Below are 16,447 nucleotides of genomic sequence, written 5' to 3' on the forward strand. Positions count from 1 at the left end.
TCCCCTGACTCTTGCGTCGGTTGTAGCGCTTCTGCGTGGCCCCGGGGGGTGAGGAGGAGGAGGTGGCCCCCGAGCTCACACTGCTGGCTATGTTCATTTTGAGTCGGCTGAGTTTGGGCGGCAGGCCCTCGTTCAAGTCAAAGTCGTCGTCCGACTCGCCCTCCTCAAAGATCTGGTTGAGCACCGGAGCGCTCTTCCTGGAGGTCAGGCGGTTGGTGATGGAGGGGGGCTTCCGTCGAAGGATTACTTGGGTCGGGAGAGGACATGGATCCTGCTCTTCCTCCTCCTCTTCATCCTCATCCACCCTGACAACCAAACAAATGATTAATAAATGATAAATAACTCATTTTACTGAATCAGAACAGAATCACATCATAGTAATATTATGGGCATGTAGAGAATCCCACCTGAACAGGCAGATTCTCTGCTTGGCTGCTGAGGTGGAAGGAATGGGAGACCCGGTGGTCCCAGAAGCAGAGGCAGGAGCGGGGCCCAAGGTGGCAGCCTACATTTAAAAACACAAGAGAGACTTTAGATACTTTAACAGACTGATCAAACCTTGCCGGCTACCTTCACTGGTATCACACATCACAAACTCAAATTCACAATATAGTCACTCATTTCCCTGTATATTAAGCTTCGTTTCCACTATGCAGTACGGGTCGGTTCAGAACGGTTCGCTTATTTCAGTGTTTCCACTACCACCAAAGCGTACCGGTCCCATGGAACCCGTTACCATGTCTGTAACCCTTCTGCTTGGGGTACCGAGCACACAGGACCGGTTCCAGGCTCTGCTCTCCGTTGTTGGTGAGGAGGCTGTGCAGCGGGAGCTCGATGGCGCTGAGCCAAACCAAAAAGTTTTCCAGCTGATTGCCGCAGAAATGGCCGAGAGTGGTTTCAACCGGACCGCGAGCCAGTGTCGCATGAAAGGGACACTATGTAATAAATTAAGTCATCTATAACATATCAACATATTCATTCATAAATTAGTCCTCATTGGTGTAAAATTATTTCTGTCAAAAATCTCAATTATCCTCCTGAGTGAAGAATAACTTGTCTGTATGTACATAGAGCGGGCAAGCTCTATGGAGGCTGCCATGTCCTTCCGGTCTATGAAAAACGACGAAGTGCCGAGAGGGACATAAAGCACTTGGAATCGCGTTTTCCCCAACGCCAGGCCTGCAAGCGGAAATGACGTAATTTTGACGTCATAAGCCGAATGGCTTATTACTGGCGCTAATGGTAAATAGATTTTATCTCGTAAATTATCCCATGCATTGATTGTTACCAAACTTCTGCCGTAGTACACATAGGCTCTTAACTCACAAAACGAGGCATTAGAAAGTTTGTAAGTTTACCGGGAGTTTATTTAAAAGAACACTTTCCAGATAGCAACTACACACTGCTGCTAACGCTACCGCTGCGTCGACGTCACTTCCGGTAACTCCCGGAATATGACTAATTGCATTGTTTGCACACCAAAGGCTATGTCAACTTATGTTATCTGACATGTTATCTGTCATCTGTATTTATAGTGTTATTGTATGTGTGTTATGTAATCCTTTGTACTGTGTGTCTTGATGTATTTTTGTTTGTATGGACCTTGAGTCTGAATCTATAGCTTCTTGAATCTTGACACATACCGCATGCCGTAGTCAAAGAAGATGTAACGCACATTTGAAAACGCGAGGCGCTAGAGAGCAAATTCATTCGACTTTGCAAAATAAAATTGCACCACTAAATGGGGGAAGAAATTACAAAGTGTCCCTTTAAGCTGAAGAAGCTTGGAGGTGGTTCCAAATTATGGATGTTATTTGCTATTCACGCTTCGGCACGCACTCCGCCCACCCCTGAGGGTCCCCTTTGTACAGTGGGAACGCAAGCTGACCCCGAAGCGACCCGACCCATACCGTACCGTTCAGAACCGTGGAAACGAGGCTTTAGTGACAACAGCTGTGTGGTGAGAGGAGCTACACTGACATTTAAAATGACCAGATATCCAGCACAGAGGCGTTCTGCCATAACAGGAGAGTGATTCACAGTTTGCTGACATTCAGATCCATGAAATTTTTGCCGTTAGGACTCAGGGTGCACTGTGTGTTAGGCCCAAGCATAAGGCAGGAGATACATTTATGTGCAAGCGTCATTCTGGCTTTAATATAAGTAATAGGTTTTGTTACGTCTGTTCTTAGTCAGAAACGGTGTCAGCGCTCAGACATGGCTTAAGCTAAGACATTTCACAGAGTGCTCTGCTCAGTGTGGTGAAGAGAAGGAGACCTGTGCTGGGGGTCCCATGGGGTTATTCACTTCGTTCCTTCGACTCAGGTCCATCCGACCTTTGGAGCGGTGCCCATTAAGGAGGTTCTCTGCACTGCGAGCAGGGGACTGGGGACCTCCGGTGTGAGAGATGGACGAAGCTGCCAAACTGTCCTCTATGTCCTGGTGCATGTCCAGTCGGGTAGGCCAAGACTGCCTGGAGAAACCACACAGAAACAGCAAGGCCCTGAGGAGATTGAGACTTTTTCTTTTAACATTTCAAATTGCACAGCTAAACATTGTGCAGTTTTTTTTAAACTTTCTTATAAGTTCACTGCAAGCCATACCATGCCAAACCAAGCCATACCATGCTATACCAGGCCATACCATGCCAAACCAAGCCATACCATGCCAAACCAAGCCAAACCAAGCCATACCATGCTATATCAGGCCATACCAGGCGATACCAAGCCATACCAGGCCATACTATGCCAAACCAAGCCATTCCATGCTATACCAAGCCATACCTTGCCACAGGCACCTGATTAACTGCACTATAGTTATATTAACAGTCTGTTATCAATGCCCCACATAGTTTACCTGTATCATCATTTTTATCTGTGACAATATAACTGACTGTTAACTAAAGACTCAAACAAACTTACATTAGCATTAATGTTAACATGTTAATGACAATAAACCCCTGAGCACAGTAGTATGACACCGACAGCACAGTGTAGCAACAGTAAATAAATCAAATGCACTGAACTCAGCTACACATTTATGGCACCTCTGATCCAAAACCCAGGCGCATCAGTGCAGACTTGAACAGGCATAATGTGAAAGAGGCTCGTGACTCAGATACTCTTCATGACAACGAGCAGTAACATTTCATTTCTAACAAATGGTCTAAAAAGCCTGGATTTCTGTGCAGGCGTGGCACAGGTTACTCTGTCAGTTCCAACATAGGTCGGAAAGGTACTTTACCGAAAGTGGGCCTTGACGTTGCTGGGGCTGGAGGAGCGGGTCTGGACCTCCTTCTCCTGCTTCTCCCTCAGGATCCTCTCCGCTAACAGGTAGTATGTGGCTGTGATGTGGTTGTATTTGTTGGTCTCCAGAGCCCTGGAACAACAGATAAAGTGAGGTGTAAAGCGTGGAGGATAGAGCATAACAGGGTGGAATAAGTCATGATGGAAGGACATATTGGGCTCCTGTTCGACAACACAGAACAGCTGGATCTGGAAGATCTGTACTGAAAAAGACTGTAAAAAGAAAATGATGACATTCTGTGTTTCACAGGTAAACATTCATAGTGTCAAAGTTGAAATAATAACTATATTTATATATTGGATATAAAATAGAACAAAGAAAGCAGCAATGTTTTGCTTAGAAAACAACTCTGCGGCAGTCAAAGCACAAAATAAAGAACAATACAGGCCAAATATTTGAAAAAAGAGTTTTATTTCCTGCATGATCTGACTTAAATTCGCACCATTTTCCTCAATCTACCTTTAGATGTTAGCAGACCGTTGCTGAATGAATGTTAGCAAAAGAAAAGAAGGGCTTAGTTCACAGCAGTCACAACTTCAGTGCAAAATTTAAAAACACTTTATTGCTTTATTCCCTTTAGCTCGTAGTGTTCATATCTCCAACAAATTACCACACAAATGGCTAGAAAGAAACAGCTCATTATAAAAACAAGAGCACAGATCTGTACACTGAGGAAAGGATACAATGAAAGAGAATTTGCAAAACGCTTAATGGTGTCCAACAAAGGAGTTTGAGAAGAAACAGGAAGTCATGATGACAGAAAAGGGCCTGGGAGGAAGAGGGTTGGTACAAAAGCAGAGGAGAAACACATCGCTGTCACCAGTAAGAGAGAGAGATCGGCCAAACAGAGACAAACCGGCAGCACAACGCGTAACACCCATGATAAAGCATGGAGAGGGCAGTGCCATGGTATGGGGACATTTTACGTCGCTCAAATTGAGTTTGAGTGGGACGAATTGGATCGATCAGTCAGAAAAGTGCGTCCCTCCGATCAGCAGTAGATGAACTTAAGGAAGCTTGGAATGCAGTTCCTTAAAAAACCTGTAGAACAAATGCCTCGTTTATGCCCTGCTGTTGTTAAAGCCAGAGGCTGTTACTTTGAAGAAAACAAAGTCTGAGCGAGAAAACCCCAAACACGTGATAATTACAGTAAAAATGGATCCTTTATGTAATCATCCTGTTTATTTTGTTGCAAAGAAAACTTTTGGCCTGTAGTGTAGAAAAGTACTGAGAGGGGTCAGCAACCCACAAAGAATCCACATTCAATGAAAGATGGAATAAGTTTGATAGACCACCTCATTTGCAAAAAGAAGTTATTTACTATTGCTGGGTGCAGGTTGTTCAACCTGGGTCTGAGTCAGCGTGTATTCTAAGACAAAGTTCAATTTATGTACAAGAAAATTGTTTTTGGCTCAGCTTAGTAGCTCTTTACTCTCAGAATGGACAACATTGACCTAAACAATACAACTAAACAGAGAAGGACGCATTCCAGAAGCAGTGTCACTCTCAGAATGGAAGTAACTGTTTCAAAGTTAGCTGGGGGGCAACTGCTGGGGGGCAACTGCTGGGGGGCAACTGCTGGGGTATAATGGACTCAAATATCCGGCCAGTCCATCATGCAATTCAATTCAAATTCAAATTCAAAAATACTTTATTTATCCCAGAGGGAAATTAAATGTTGATGTAACTCAATTAAATCAAGGAGTTATTATAGATGCTGATGGCTGTGGGCAGGAAAGATTTCCTGTAGCGGTCCGTTTTGCATCCAAACTGAAGAAGCCTTTGACTGAAGAGACTCTGTTTTCTGATAACAGTCTCATGGAGAGGATGTTCAGGGTTGTCCATAATTCTCTTGATTTTATGCAAAATCCTTCTTTGCATTATTGTCTCCAGAGGTTCCTCAGTCGTCCCCAGAACAGAACCAGCCTTCCTTATCAGGTTGTTGAGTCTTTTTAGGTCCCTGGTTCTGATACTGCTGCCCCAACAGATGACGCAAGAGGAAATGACGCTCTCAACAACAGACTTGTAGAAGATCTGCAACATCTTGTTGCAAACCTTGAAGGACCTTAGCTTCCTCAAGAAGTACAGTCTGCTCTGTCCTTTCTTGTAGATGGCTTCACTGTTGTGTCTCCAGTCTAGTCTGTTGCCCACATGAACACCAAGGTATTTATATTCCTCAACCACCTCCACTTCTTCTCCCATAATGGAAACAGGGTTTGATCTGACCTTGTTTCTCCTGAAATCTACAATCATCTCCTTTGTTTTGTTAACATTCAAGATGAGATGATTGTTCCCACACCATGCCACAAAGCGGTCCACCAGCTCTCTGTACTCAGCTTCTTGTCCATCTCTGATACACCCGACCACTGCAGAGCCATCTGAATATTTCTGTAGATGACAGGAGTCTGACTTGTACTGGAAGTCTGAAGTGTACAGAGTGAAAAGGAATGGTGAGAGTACAGTCCCCTGTGGTACTCCTGTGCTGCTGATCACCTGGTTAGACACACAATTCTTCAGTCTGACAAACTGTGGTCTGTTTGTCAGGTAGTCATTAATCCAGGTGATTGTTGAGGCCTCCACCTGAGTCTTCTGGAGTTTCAGACGAAGCAGATCAGGCTGGATTGTGTTAAATGCACTGGAGAAATCAAATAACATGATCCTCACAGTGCTGCCTGCTTTGTCCAGATGACAGTGGGTTTGTTGAAGCAGGTGTATGATAGCGTCTTCAACTCCAACTCCATGGCGATAAGCAAACTGCAGGGGGTCCTGATTTGTGCTGGTTTGCTTACACAGGTGGGTCAACAGGAGTCTCTCCAGGACCTTCATGATGTGGGATGTCAGGGCAACAGGTCTGTAGTCATTGATGTCTGAAGGGTGAGTTTTCTTTGGTACCGGAACCAGACAGGATGTCTTCCACAACAGTGGTACCTTCTCTTGGGTCAAGCTAAGGTTGAAAAGGTGTTGCAGAATCCCACAGAGCTGCTCTGCACAGGCCTTCAGGACTCGGGGGCTGACACCATCTGGACCTGCAGCCTTGTTCCGGTTCAGTCTCTCCAACTGCCTCTTCACCTGACTTCTAGAAACAGAAAAGTGGGAGGGGGAGGCAAAGGGGACAGCAGCATCTCCTGATTTGGTTGAAGACAAACTAGTGGAAGCAGAAGAATCCATAGCCCCTTTCACACTGCCGAATAACCCGCGTTTAATTCGCGAATTTAGCGTGTCCGCTGTTGCGTTCACACTGCCGACCTGGGCTGCCGCGTCAACTCGACTCGCCTTTCGACCCGCGTCGGACCCTAGTCTTTTTGCCGAGCCGAGTTTGATGTGAACGCAATCGACGCGGGTCGGACGTGGGCGTGGCGTGACGTGAGGAGTTTAAAAGACAGAATGGACAGCTGATTCAGAACAACAGCGACAGGTGAGGACAAGTTTTACTCTGTTTTAGCCTACATCAAGTTGGAGACATTTTTTAATATGGCCAACTGGGGAGACAAGGAGGTCCGCGAGCTCCTCAGCCTCCGAGCAGAGGACGTTATTTTCCGCCACATTTCGGGGACGGTGAAAGATGGACCTCTGCTGTAAGGGCTGGCGAGAAAGATGGGAGAGCGCGGTTTCCCACGCACCATAAAGTAACATCTCCATGAACTGCATATACAATTGCATAAACGATATCTCAAGGTGTCCCGCCATCGTTTGTTTGAAAAATTTGATGCAGACAGGTGTATTTAACCCTACCTCCGACGCATGGCTTGTGCCTATGTCATTGTACACGCCCAGCATTTTATGTGTTTCGTGTGACGCTCTGCCACTAGGCAACGCCCCCTGAACTCGGCTTCAGGCAACACGGGTCACCCTGACACGCCAAGCGTTCACATTGCTCGACGCGGGTCGAAGGTGCAATTTGGACCCGCTAAGGTAGCGGGTCGCAGTGTGAAAGGGGCTCATGGATGAGGTGGAGGTGGAGATGTTACAGGAAAGCTGTGGGTCAGAGGAGGGTGGGATGTCTCTTTGGCTGGGAACAGGAGGGGAGGATGGTGAGCTTGTTCCTGAACTGAACCTGTTGAAGAATGTGTTCAGCTCATTTGCTCTGTCCAGACTTCCATCCATCCGATCCTCCCTCTGCTTGAGGCCTGTGATCTTCTTCATTCCTGACCACACATCTCTGATATTGTTCCTCTGCAGTTTACTCTCAAGCTTCTTTCTATACACCTCCTTGCGCTCTCTGATCTTGACTGAGCTGCTTCTGTATACTCCTCAGTAACTCCCTGTCTCGCTCCCTAAAGGCTCTTTTTTTCTTGTTCAATAGTTCCTTTAGCTCACTGGTGATCCAGGGTTTGTTATTAGGGAAACATCTCACTGTTCTGGTGGGGATGGTGTTGTCCACACAGAAGTTTATATAGTCAGTCACACACTCAGTCATGGCATTAATGTCCTCTCATATGTCGCATTAATGTCGCCTCATATGCTGTGGCATATGAGGCGTGCAGTTGGCATGTTGCACTTTTCTTTTATTCAACCACAATATTTAAATAGTCAAAGCTCCAAAACTGCCTCCACGCAGATGATGAACATGCCTGATGATGACTGTTGCTCTGTGCTACAGTCGAGTTAGAAATGAGATTACTACGTTACACCCTTACATTTGCATACCATCAACTTATGTTCCATCATGAAAAAGAAAAACTAACAAAACCCCATGAATGTGATCTGGCTCAGTTTCATTTCTTTTAAGATTGCACACCAATGTGTAAACCCTTAGAATTGGAAGCGGGTGTACTTTCTTTTCAGGACAGCATGTTATATGCTGACCACGTATGCTGTTCTATTGGTAAATATTTGCCAGAATATAGTAGCACTAAGTGCTGTGGCTCATTAAAAACATCAAAATACCACCAAAGCGCCACGTTGCACCTTATTCAAGCCGAAAGGCAAAAAGTACGTAGCAAAAAACACTTCTCTGCCCAAACAGGATTTGTTGTAGGATTCTATCTTTCTGCCAGCAAAGTCACACACAGCCACAATTCTCATTCAGTCATTATTGTGTCAGCAACTTCAAACTTGTGATATCAAAAACTCTAAAGTCCAACCTTCAAAGTGACTTGTCTACATAATCTAAGTGAAAAGCACCCAGCTGGTTTGATCAGCTTATATTCTTAAACAGATCAGATAATCTGAAAGCACAAACTTTACACTTTTTCAGTCCAGACTTGGAAAAGAGTCGAAACTAACCTCAAACTTTTTAAAGAGGACTCCACTGGAACCCTGTACATGTTACCTTATCGGGATCTGCAAAGATAGTCATCAAGTTCCCTCATCCTTGTTGTCTGTTTAATAAAAACTTTATTCAAAAAGGCAAAAATATCTTAATCATGAAAAAACAGAAATAAGAGCAAAGAATTAAAGGAGGGTGTGAGCTGACCAAGCTGTGTCCAAGGGAAGCATTCTGCAGCTGAACTGCAGCTGAATTGCAGCTTCCCTCAGAAATACACCTGTGCTGCTGGAATCATCAGGAGACTCCCTGACACAGTGAGGCATGAGGAGGACTTAGAGAGGACACCGCATGCTGGAGCATTCTTTCATGGACATTACACTTCAGCTTACAAACAGGACACCGCCCTCATCTGAACAGGAGGAGTCAGGAGCAGACAAACACGACTTCAAATCCATCAGGCACACAGATCCATCATCCAAGAAGAAGGAACTGCTTTGCTTATCGTCTTCCACGGCAGGAAAAAGTCAGAATGAAAACAGTCGCTTAACAATATTACACTGAGGATGTTAATCCTCATGACAGACGTACATTAGCCTGCTTCAGGAAGCAGGGTTAACACTGAAAGCTAACCTCTGTACGACCCCTCAGAGGCTCTCTGGTGCAAGTCTTCAGCTTGCAGCGGAAGGAAAACGTCCCCTGATCAGTGAAAGTGAATCACTGGTCAAAGTGAACTTTGACAAGAACTTTGAACTAGTGGACTTCAGTATATCATCCTTGCACCATGCACCAAATTGCACTTCTACTTTAATCTTGTTCTATGGTTATTTTTTATCTATTTTTGTACTTGTTGCACTAAAGAGAGCGAGGTGTAACCGGAGTCAAATTCCTCGTGTGTGTCCACATACCTGGCAATAAAAAAGCGATTCTGATTCTGATCTTCTGATTCTGACTGTTGCCTTTGGGTGAAAGTTAAACACACTGGGAACAGAGTGAGAGCTGATCACCTTTCTTTTAAGTACAAACAGAAAGAAAGGCTGTGTTCGAAACCGCCTACTACATACTCATCGATTAGACAGTATGCAGAGCGTTTACCCACAATGCATTTTGCTCCTGCCCGAGCCGAAATCAGCCGGCCTAAAGCTGATTTCCCTTAAGCTCTAAACTCTGTAAACTTTAGCAACATTTGAAACATTTTCAGGCGAGATAGTAGTCGTTTAGATAAAAGTTAAAGTTAGTAGGAGTAGTAAGAGAAGTATGCGGTTTTTAACACAGCCAAACTCATCCTGTTCCTGGACCAATAGAATTCCAACTGTCCCTTCCTGTTCCAGCTGCTCATTTGGAACGTCATATTCTCACTAAATATCTGATGCCTGGCTGGATCTTACCCGATAGAAGACCGTGCTGTTTTTATGGCTAATAGCTAATATCTCTTTTTGTGTTGTTTATAGAACACACAATAATCCATCTGAAGTATGCCCTGTTCGAGTTGCTCATTAGAATTTGCTATAACTTACTCGACTATATCCTCCCGGTCAGCGATGTCTCCGAGCACCATGCGCTGGATGATGCTGTTGTGCTCCTCCTCCGACAGATTCCTGTGAGAGACCAGAGGAGTGCTGTACTTGGTGGCTGGTGACGGATCGACCCCCTGCAGCCACGTGTGTTTCTCTATTTCCTCCAGGGAGGCTCGGCGCTTGGGGTCCCTCTGAAGCATGCGGTCTATCAGGCTGAAGAGAAAAGCAAAGGCCAGTTGGAGCAGAGGTGAAGGAAAAGAGAAAAAACAAACACACACATGCAATGCAATCCTTTCAAATATCCTCCAGGACAGGTTTCATTGGTTCAGTCTGAGAAGTCGGACCTTTGGTTCAGGTTGGTGCCGGGTCGTTCAAATGAAGCCCCGACTAATATGACCGGCATGGCTCATTAGACTCATATAGATATTAGATATATAGAAGGCTCAAGATGTCTTTAATTTAGGGCTGGGCAACGATTAAGATTTTTAATCTAATTAATCACATGATTTCCCTGATTAATCACGATTAATCGCATTTGTACGCAGAATCCAAAAATGAATCCAAAAGTAGGGTACAGCTTTTAAGCATTTAGTTTTATTTTAAATGTGCTGCCATATGAATGAAAGTGCCATAACATTTGTTGTGCAAACACACTTTTAACATCAGCATCTTTCTGTAGTTTTTTAATTCCAACTGTTGCTAATAGAGCCACGTCCTGTTGACCTCTTCACCACCACCAACAACAACAAACTCAGGCATTGGAGAAAGATGGAGAACGAAGAGCAAGATGAAGCTACGTCCCTCTACATTTGCTCTGTGATGAGCTGCTTGTTGCACAAACGTGATGCACAACGGAGCATTCTCCATCGCGTTGTTTGTTTGTTTCTGACGGTGACAACAACAGTAATATCGTCTCTTCCGACTTTCGGTTCCCGACCCCGGGAAAACATCTGGAGCATGAGCAGAACGCAAAGTCTGATTCACCACGAGCTTCAGCGTCTACAAGCAGGTTTAGTGTGACTTTCAACCGAGTTATCTCGGGGTCTTAATCCGATCACGAGTAACCCGAGCCGATCCAATTCTTAGTCAAACTTCGTCAAAGGAAGTAAATTAGATCAGGGTAACTATAGACCAGTCTCCATACTGAGCACAATTTCAAAGCTGATTGAGAGATTAGTTTTTGAGCAGGTAAACAAATATCTCTTATCTCATAACTTACTATACAAACTCCAATCAGGATTTCGTAAATCACACTCCACCGACACATGTCTATTGTATCTAACTGATTATATTAGAAAGGAGGTTGACCAGGGCAAGTTCTGTGGCATGGTTATGCTGGACTTGCAAAAGGAGTTTGATACTGTAGACCAAGGCAGGAATTTCCCGAGGGCCAGGACGAGGGCCATGGCCCTCGTGCCCTCCCACTTTGGCCTTGTGCCCTTGAAAATTATATCTGCCATAAGGCCACAGTGGCCTTGATGCCCTCTCTGACTAAGTTTTGCGGTTTAGCAGTCTGCCTATTTTCTGACACGGTTTCAATGATCAATGAGCATCTGGTGGAGAAAAAAAAAAAAAAAATCAGCGGTGCGCTTAATTCGAGCCTGGAATACACCGCTCGGACGGTCTATGATGACAGTTGACATCAGTCTATCTCCGCCCACCCCCTCACGCGTCCGTGTACGTAGCCAGCTGATTCTCCGCTCAAGAAAAGGCTGAGGTGAGGTAAGGTTTTGTGATGATCCTGTTTGCCGTTAAGTTTTTCATTTGTCCAGCTTTAAGTGTAATTTTATGGATAACATTACTATTTCTTGCTCGTATGGTAATACATAATTATAATATTTTGAAGTGTTTTTGTTACTACTTGGATAAGTTACGTTGCAGTTAGCTAACAACTAGGCAGTTAGCGCTGTGTTGTTAGCTGTCAAAGACCTCTGTGCAGACTAGGTTCGTTTGCTGCTCGTTTATCCAGGGCTCTAAATTAACACCCGCCAACCCGCCAAATGCGGGTGAAAGTTATTTTTGGCGTGTATTAAAAAAAACTCACTAGCCGGCTTGGCCGATGATAAATGAGGAACTTTACCATCTATTTCGCGGGACGCGCGAGCGCAGTTTCTATGGGAACGCATTGAAACCGCCGAGGCTGCCGTACTAGGGGAGTGGGTCACTCTGGTTTGGAAATACGATAGACGCCGGTGTTCAGTCGATTTCTCCTACTTGTCGAGAATTACTACTTTGTGCATGCGCCGAGCCGATTTTCTAAGTTTCGTTTTCACGCCAATAATGTTTTGCGACCCTGCGTCTGATTATTTTCTCTTTTGGAAGACATGCAAAGTAATAAAACACTTAGGCCTATCGTATTAACAAGCAGTTAGCTTATCCACAAATGGGGTGTCATTCACCATTTGATTTTTGTATTTGGGACACTTCTGTCTTTATTTAGGTGACTCTGCTCCATCATTGTGAATGAATGCATTGAGAAGGGGGAGCATTATTTGACAGCGTGTTATTGGTACAAATACAGACGCAAACACTAACAAAATGTGGCGATGGTTGGGACAGCCGGCCGTGAAGAGAAAAGATATGCCTGCCAAAGGAGGGGAGGAGGATGATATTTTGAATATATTGAATCTGGCATGGTGACAGCTTGCGCACACGCTGGCCACACTTTGTGAGAAAAGGGAAAAATGGAACTGATTTAGATGGATCCGAAGACAGTTCAGAGAGCTTGGACGATGTTTAAGCATTTCACAGTATCCATAATTCCATAATTAGTCTCTGCACATAGTTTTGTGTTTAATTTTGTGCATTATCTGCACTAAAACATGATTAGAAAGTTGTTAAATGTTTCCATTTTTGTAGATTCAGGGTTCACATGAATATAAATCAGTTTTAAAGTTATTTTTTTATGTACAAAAAATGTGACCCTGAATAGTATGCGAGGGTTGAGGAGTAATGAAATGTTTGAATAAGTTTTGTATGCACATAAGTTTAATTGCAATTTGGTCCATTGAATGCTTAATAAGTGTATATATAAAAGTATTGTAAATGCATATACAATCGTAGTCACTTCATATCATATGTTAAATCATTGTTTTAATTTATGGCCTTTGTGCCCTTAAAAAATTGACAACTCAAAAGGCCAAGTGGCCTTGCCCCTAAAATGACGAAATTCCAGGCCTGCTGTAGACCATGGAATTCTTCTTACAAAACTGAGGGCTATAGGTTTTAACAACACAGCAGTAAAATGGTTTGAGTCATATCTGATGAATAGAGAACAAGTAGTCGATGTTGGGGGAACTTTATCCCAGCCTCAAACTGTACAGTGTGGGGTCCCCCCAGGGGAGTGTTTTGGGCCCTCTCCTTTTTCTTTTATATGTGATCTTAAATCAGTCTGTTCATGTGAATTATTTTTATTTGCTGATGATTCTGCACTTGTGTTTTCACACAAGGATAAAAACATGGTTGAATCAACATTAAGTATCGAGCTTTCTAATGTCAGCAAGTGGTTATCATTTAATAGGCTTTCTCTTCAACTGGGAAAAACCGAGTCCATCTTGTTTGGGTCTAAAATGAAGTTGAACAAAAGCCAAGGTTTTAAAATATTAGCTGGTGACACTGCACTTAATGCCAAGGACTCTGTCAGCTATCTTGGGTGTGTACTGGACAACCAGTTGTCTGGTGCTGGTCAAGCCCAGAAAGTAATCACTAAGGTTAATCAACGAGTGCGTTTCCTGGCCAGAATTTCCAAGTATCTGGATCAGAAGGCTTTGTTAACCCTAGCAAGTGCTATAATTCAGCCGTATTATGATTATGCGTGTTGCTCCTGGTATAATGGCATTACTAAATATCTTAAAAATAAGCTCCAGACCTCACAAAATAAATTAGTAAGGACCATTATGGGACTGCCTCCAAGAACTCACCTTGATCCTCACCACTTTAACAGTTTGGGTTGGTTGAGGGTTGAGGACAGCGTTTCTCAAATTGAGTTGAGCATGGTGCACAAAATTGTAAATGGGGATGTCCCTAAATACTTGAATAATTTCTTTATCAGAGTGAGGATTGTCCACAGTTACTCCACTAGGGGGAGCTCTACAGACTTTGTTCCACCACGAGTCCTTACTAAGATAGGGAAGGACTCATTTCAATATATTGCATCAAGTTTGTGGAATAAGTTACCAGGTAGTATTAAAATTATTAATAGTTTAGTTGGTTTTAAACATGCTTTGAAAACCTGGCTTAGAGATCAGTCAGTGTAGGATAGCACTTTCATAGTAATAATTTGTAATTGTGTATGCTATGTTGGTAATGTTGTTTTAAAGTTTTGGTTTGGTCGCAGTGCCACTCTTCCCATTTTAACATCTGCTGCCATTCAACATCTAGGACCACAATGGAAATAAGCTTCCGAGCTTTATTGTGTTATCCTGGCGCTCTGTTTTTTTTTTTTTAATTTAAGTATGTGGTGCGGTTTATATGGAACTTAATCATGTATTTATTTTTTTAATATGAACAGAGAATGTCAAATAAAATCATTCATTCATTCAACTAAGGAGTCTACATGAACTTAATAACTCAGTCTTATTGTAATTTAGCCAATAATCCGATCCTTTCAGTGCCATGTAACCCCACTGACTGTTTCTGAGCAGCGGAGCATAGCAGCCCCCTCAGCTACCTTTTCACGCAGTGTCACCATGATGTTTGTACTTCTAACGCCAACACAGCACACACATCTGAAACTTTTTTTTGGTTAGGAAGCTGACCTTTTGAAGTCGTATTGTCTAATCTTGATCTGCTTTGAGACCTGCTCCTCTGCACAGCACGGTCACAGTAATCACTACTTTTACCTCGACAAATAAAATCTCACAAATGGAAAAGAGAAAGGTTTTAACAATGATGCCTAGGGCTGTAGCGATACACTAATCTCACAATACAATACGATACATGATATTCAGCCAACGATACAATTCGATACACTTCCATCATTTTCTGGGGGAAAAAAAGGGACAGTGTGATTGGACATGAATCGTCGCTGATTGGACAGGTGGTCCGACCTTTGAACCGGAAGGACAACACAGCCAGACAAACAGAAACAAACGAGAGCTATGCACTTTATACAACATTTTTATGAACCAATTTATCACTGTTTTGTATAATTTGACCCCCTGGCATTGTATTGTTTTACCTTAATGTTCTGTGTTTTCACTAATTGTAATGTCTGACTTTTCAATAAAGTTTGCTTTAAAAAAGAAAGAAATTTAATTTTAAAAAATTTAATAAAAAATTATGATAATTTTTTTTTAAATCGATACTCGTGCCTGAAAAATCGATATTTTATCGGGAAACTAAATATCGATATATATCGCAGTATTGATAAAATTGCTCAGCCCTAATGATGCCTGATGTCCTCTCAGAGCAACATGAATGCATCACCACCAATGTAATGTCTACAGTACCGATTTATCCCACTTTGATTCAGGAAGCTCACACTGTGTCCTCCAACTTTAACTTCATCTGGCACCGAGCTCAGCCTTTTATTTCAGCTGCAAGGTGTCGCTGACAGCTGACAATCTGCCCAAATCAAAAGGGGATAAAGATTTTCAGGACCATCTGCTGCTTGGCACAACAAATACACTACATCTCACTCATTCTGCAATGTTTTCTGGCATTGGAAACTTTCTGGTTTTAATGGGTGGTGGAAACACTCAACAAATTACACAGCAAAACTCTTCAAAGGTGGACCAAAAGCTTTGAGCAGAATCTGAAAGAAAAACACTCATGGTTGTCATAGAAGGGAGCCAGAATGAGAAAAGAATGCCTTTTATCACTCACTCCTTGCAAGCCTTGGAAACGTGGGCCGGTACAGTGTATTTACAGTCCATGATCATGGTGAGGGTCTCGCTGTCATTAGCTTCCTGGAAGGGTGGCTGGCCGCATACCAACATGAAGAGTATCACCCCGAGACTCCAGATGTCTGAGGCAGAAAGACACACAGAGGCACAGTCTCAGTCCATAACAGAACAATACACTGCAACATATACGCACAAATACACTGATTATTTCTGCTTAGATCTGCTATATTTTCAGAAAGATATTTACTGCATTTCATAACATATATTATTCTTCATGTCCCTGCCAGGGATGTGAATTCTTTTAAAAAAATTCAAATAAAAAAAAAAAGATAAAAATCTAGTCCACTGTAATAACCTTTCACGGTCATTACAGTTGCATGCATAAATTAAAGCTGCAAGCAGCCTGGAGCGGGAGCGAGATGTGCGCAGGTCGGGGCATGCGCTGGACGTCGTAGTCGCGCAGCTCTGCCCACACGCACAATACCCTCTGCCAGAGATGGGGACTCGAGTCACTGTGACTTGGACTCGAGTCAACTCAAGTCGCTGTTTTGATGACTTGCGACTTGACTTGA

General features: G+C 43.3%; 1 protein-coding gene across 2 annotated transcripts in view; it reads right to left on the reverse strand.

Annotated features, from left to right (window-relative positions):
• The window catches only part of snrka (SNF related kinase a), a 35,171-nt gene that overhangs the window by 2,855 nt on the left and 15,869 nt on the right, over positions 1-16,447 (reverse strand). For both annotated transcript variants that reach the window (XM_075464674.1, XM_075464676.1), the window contains exons 3-8: positions 15,856-15,997; positions 10,030-10,242; positions 3,244-3,378; positions 2,278-2,473; positions 408-505; positions 1-305 (exon numbers count right to left, since the gene is read on the reverse strand). The exon at positions 1-305 is cut by the window's left edge and continues 2,855 nt beyond it. In XM_075464674.1, coding sequence (XP_075320789.1) covers positions 1-305; positions 408-505; positions 2,278-2,473; positions 3,244-3,378; positions 10,030-10,242; positions 15,856-15,997 — 1,089 coding nt within the window. The remainder of the gene's footprint in view (positions 306-407; positions 506-2,277; positions 2,474-3,243; positions 3,379-10,029; positions 10,243-15,855; positions 15,998-16,447) is intronic.

Source organism: Odontesthes bonariensis, chromosome 5 (genome assembly GCF_027942865.1).
Source record: "Odontesthes bonariensis isolate fOdoBon6 chromosome 5, fOdoBon6.hap1, whole genome shotgun sequence".
Lineage (NCBI taxonomy): Eukaryota > Metazoa > Chordata > Actinopteri > Atheriniformes > Atherinopsidae > Odontesthes > Odontesthes bonariensis.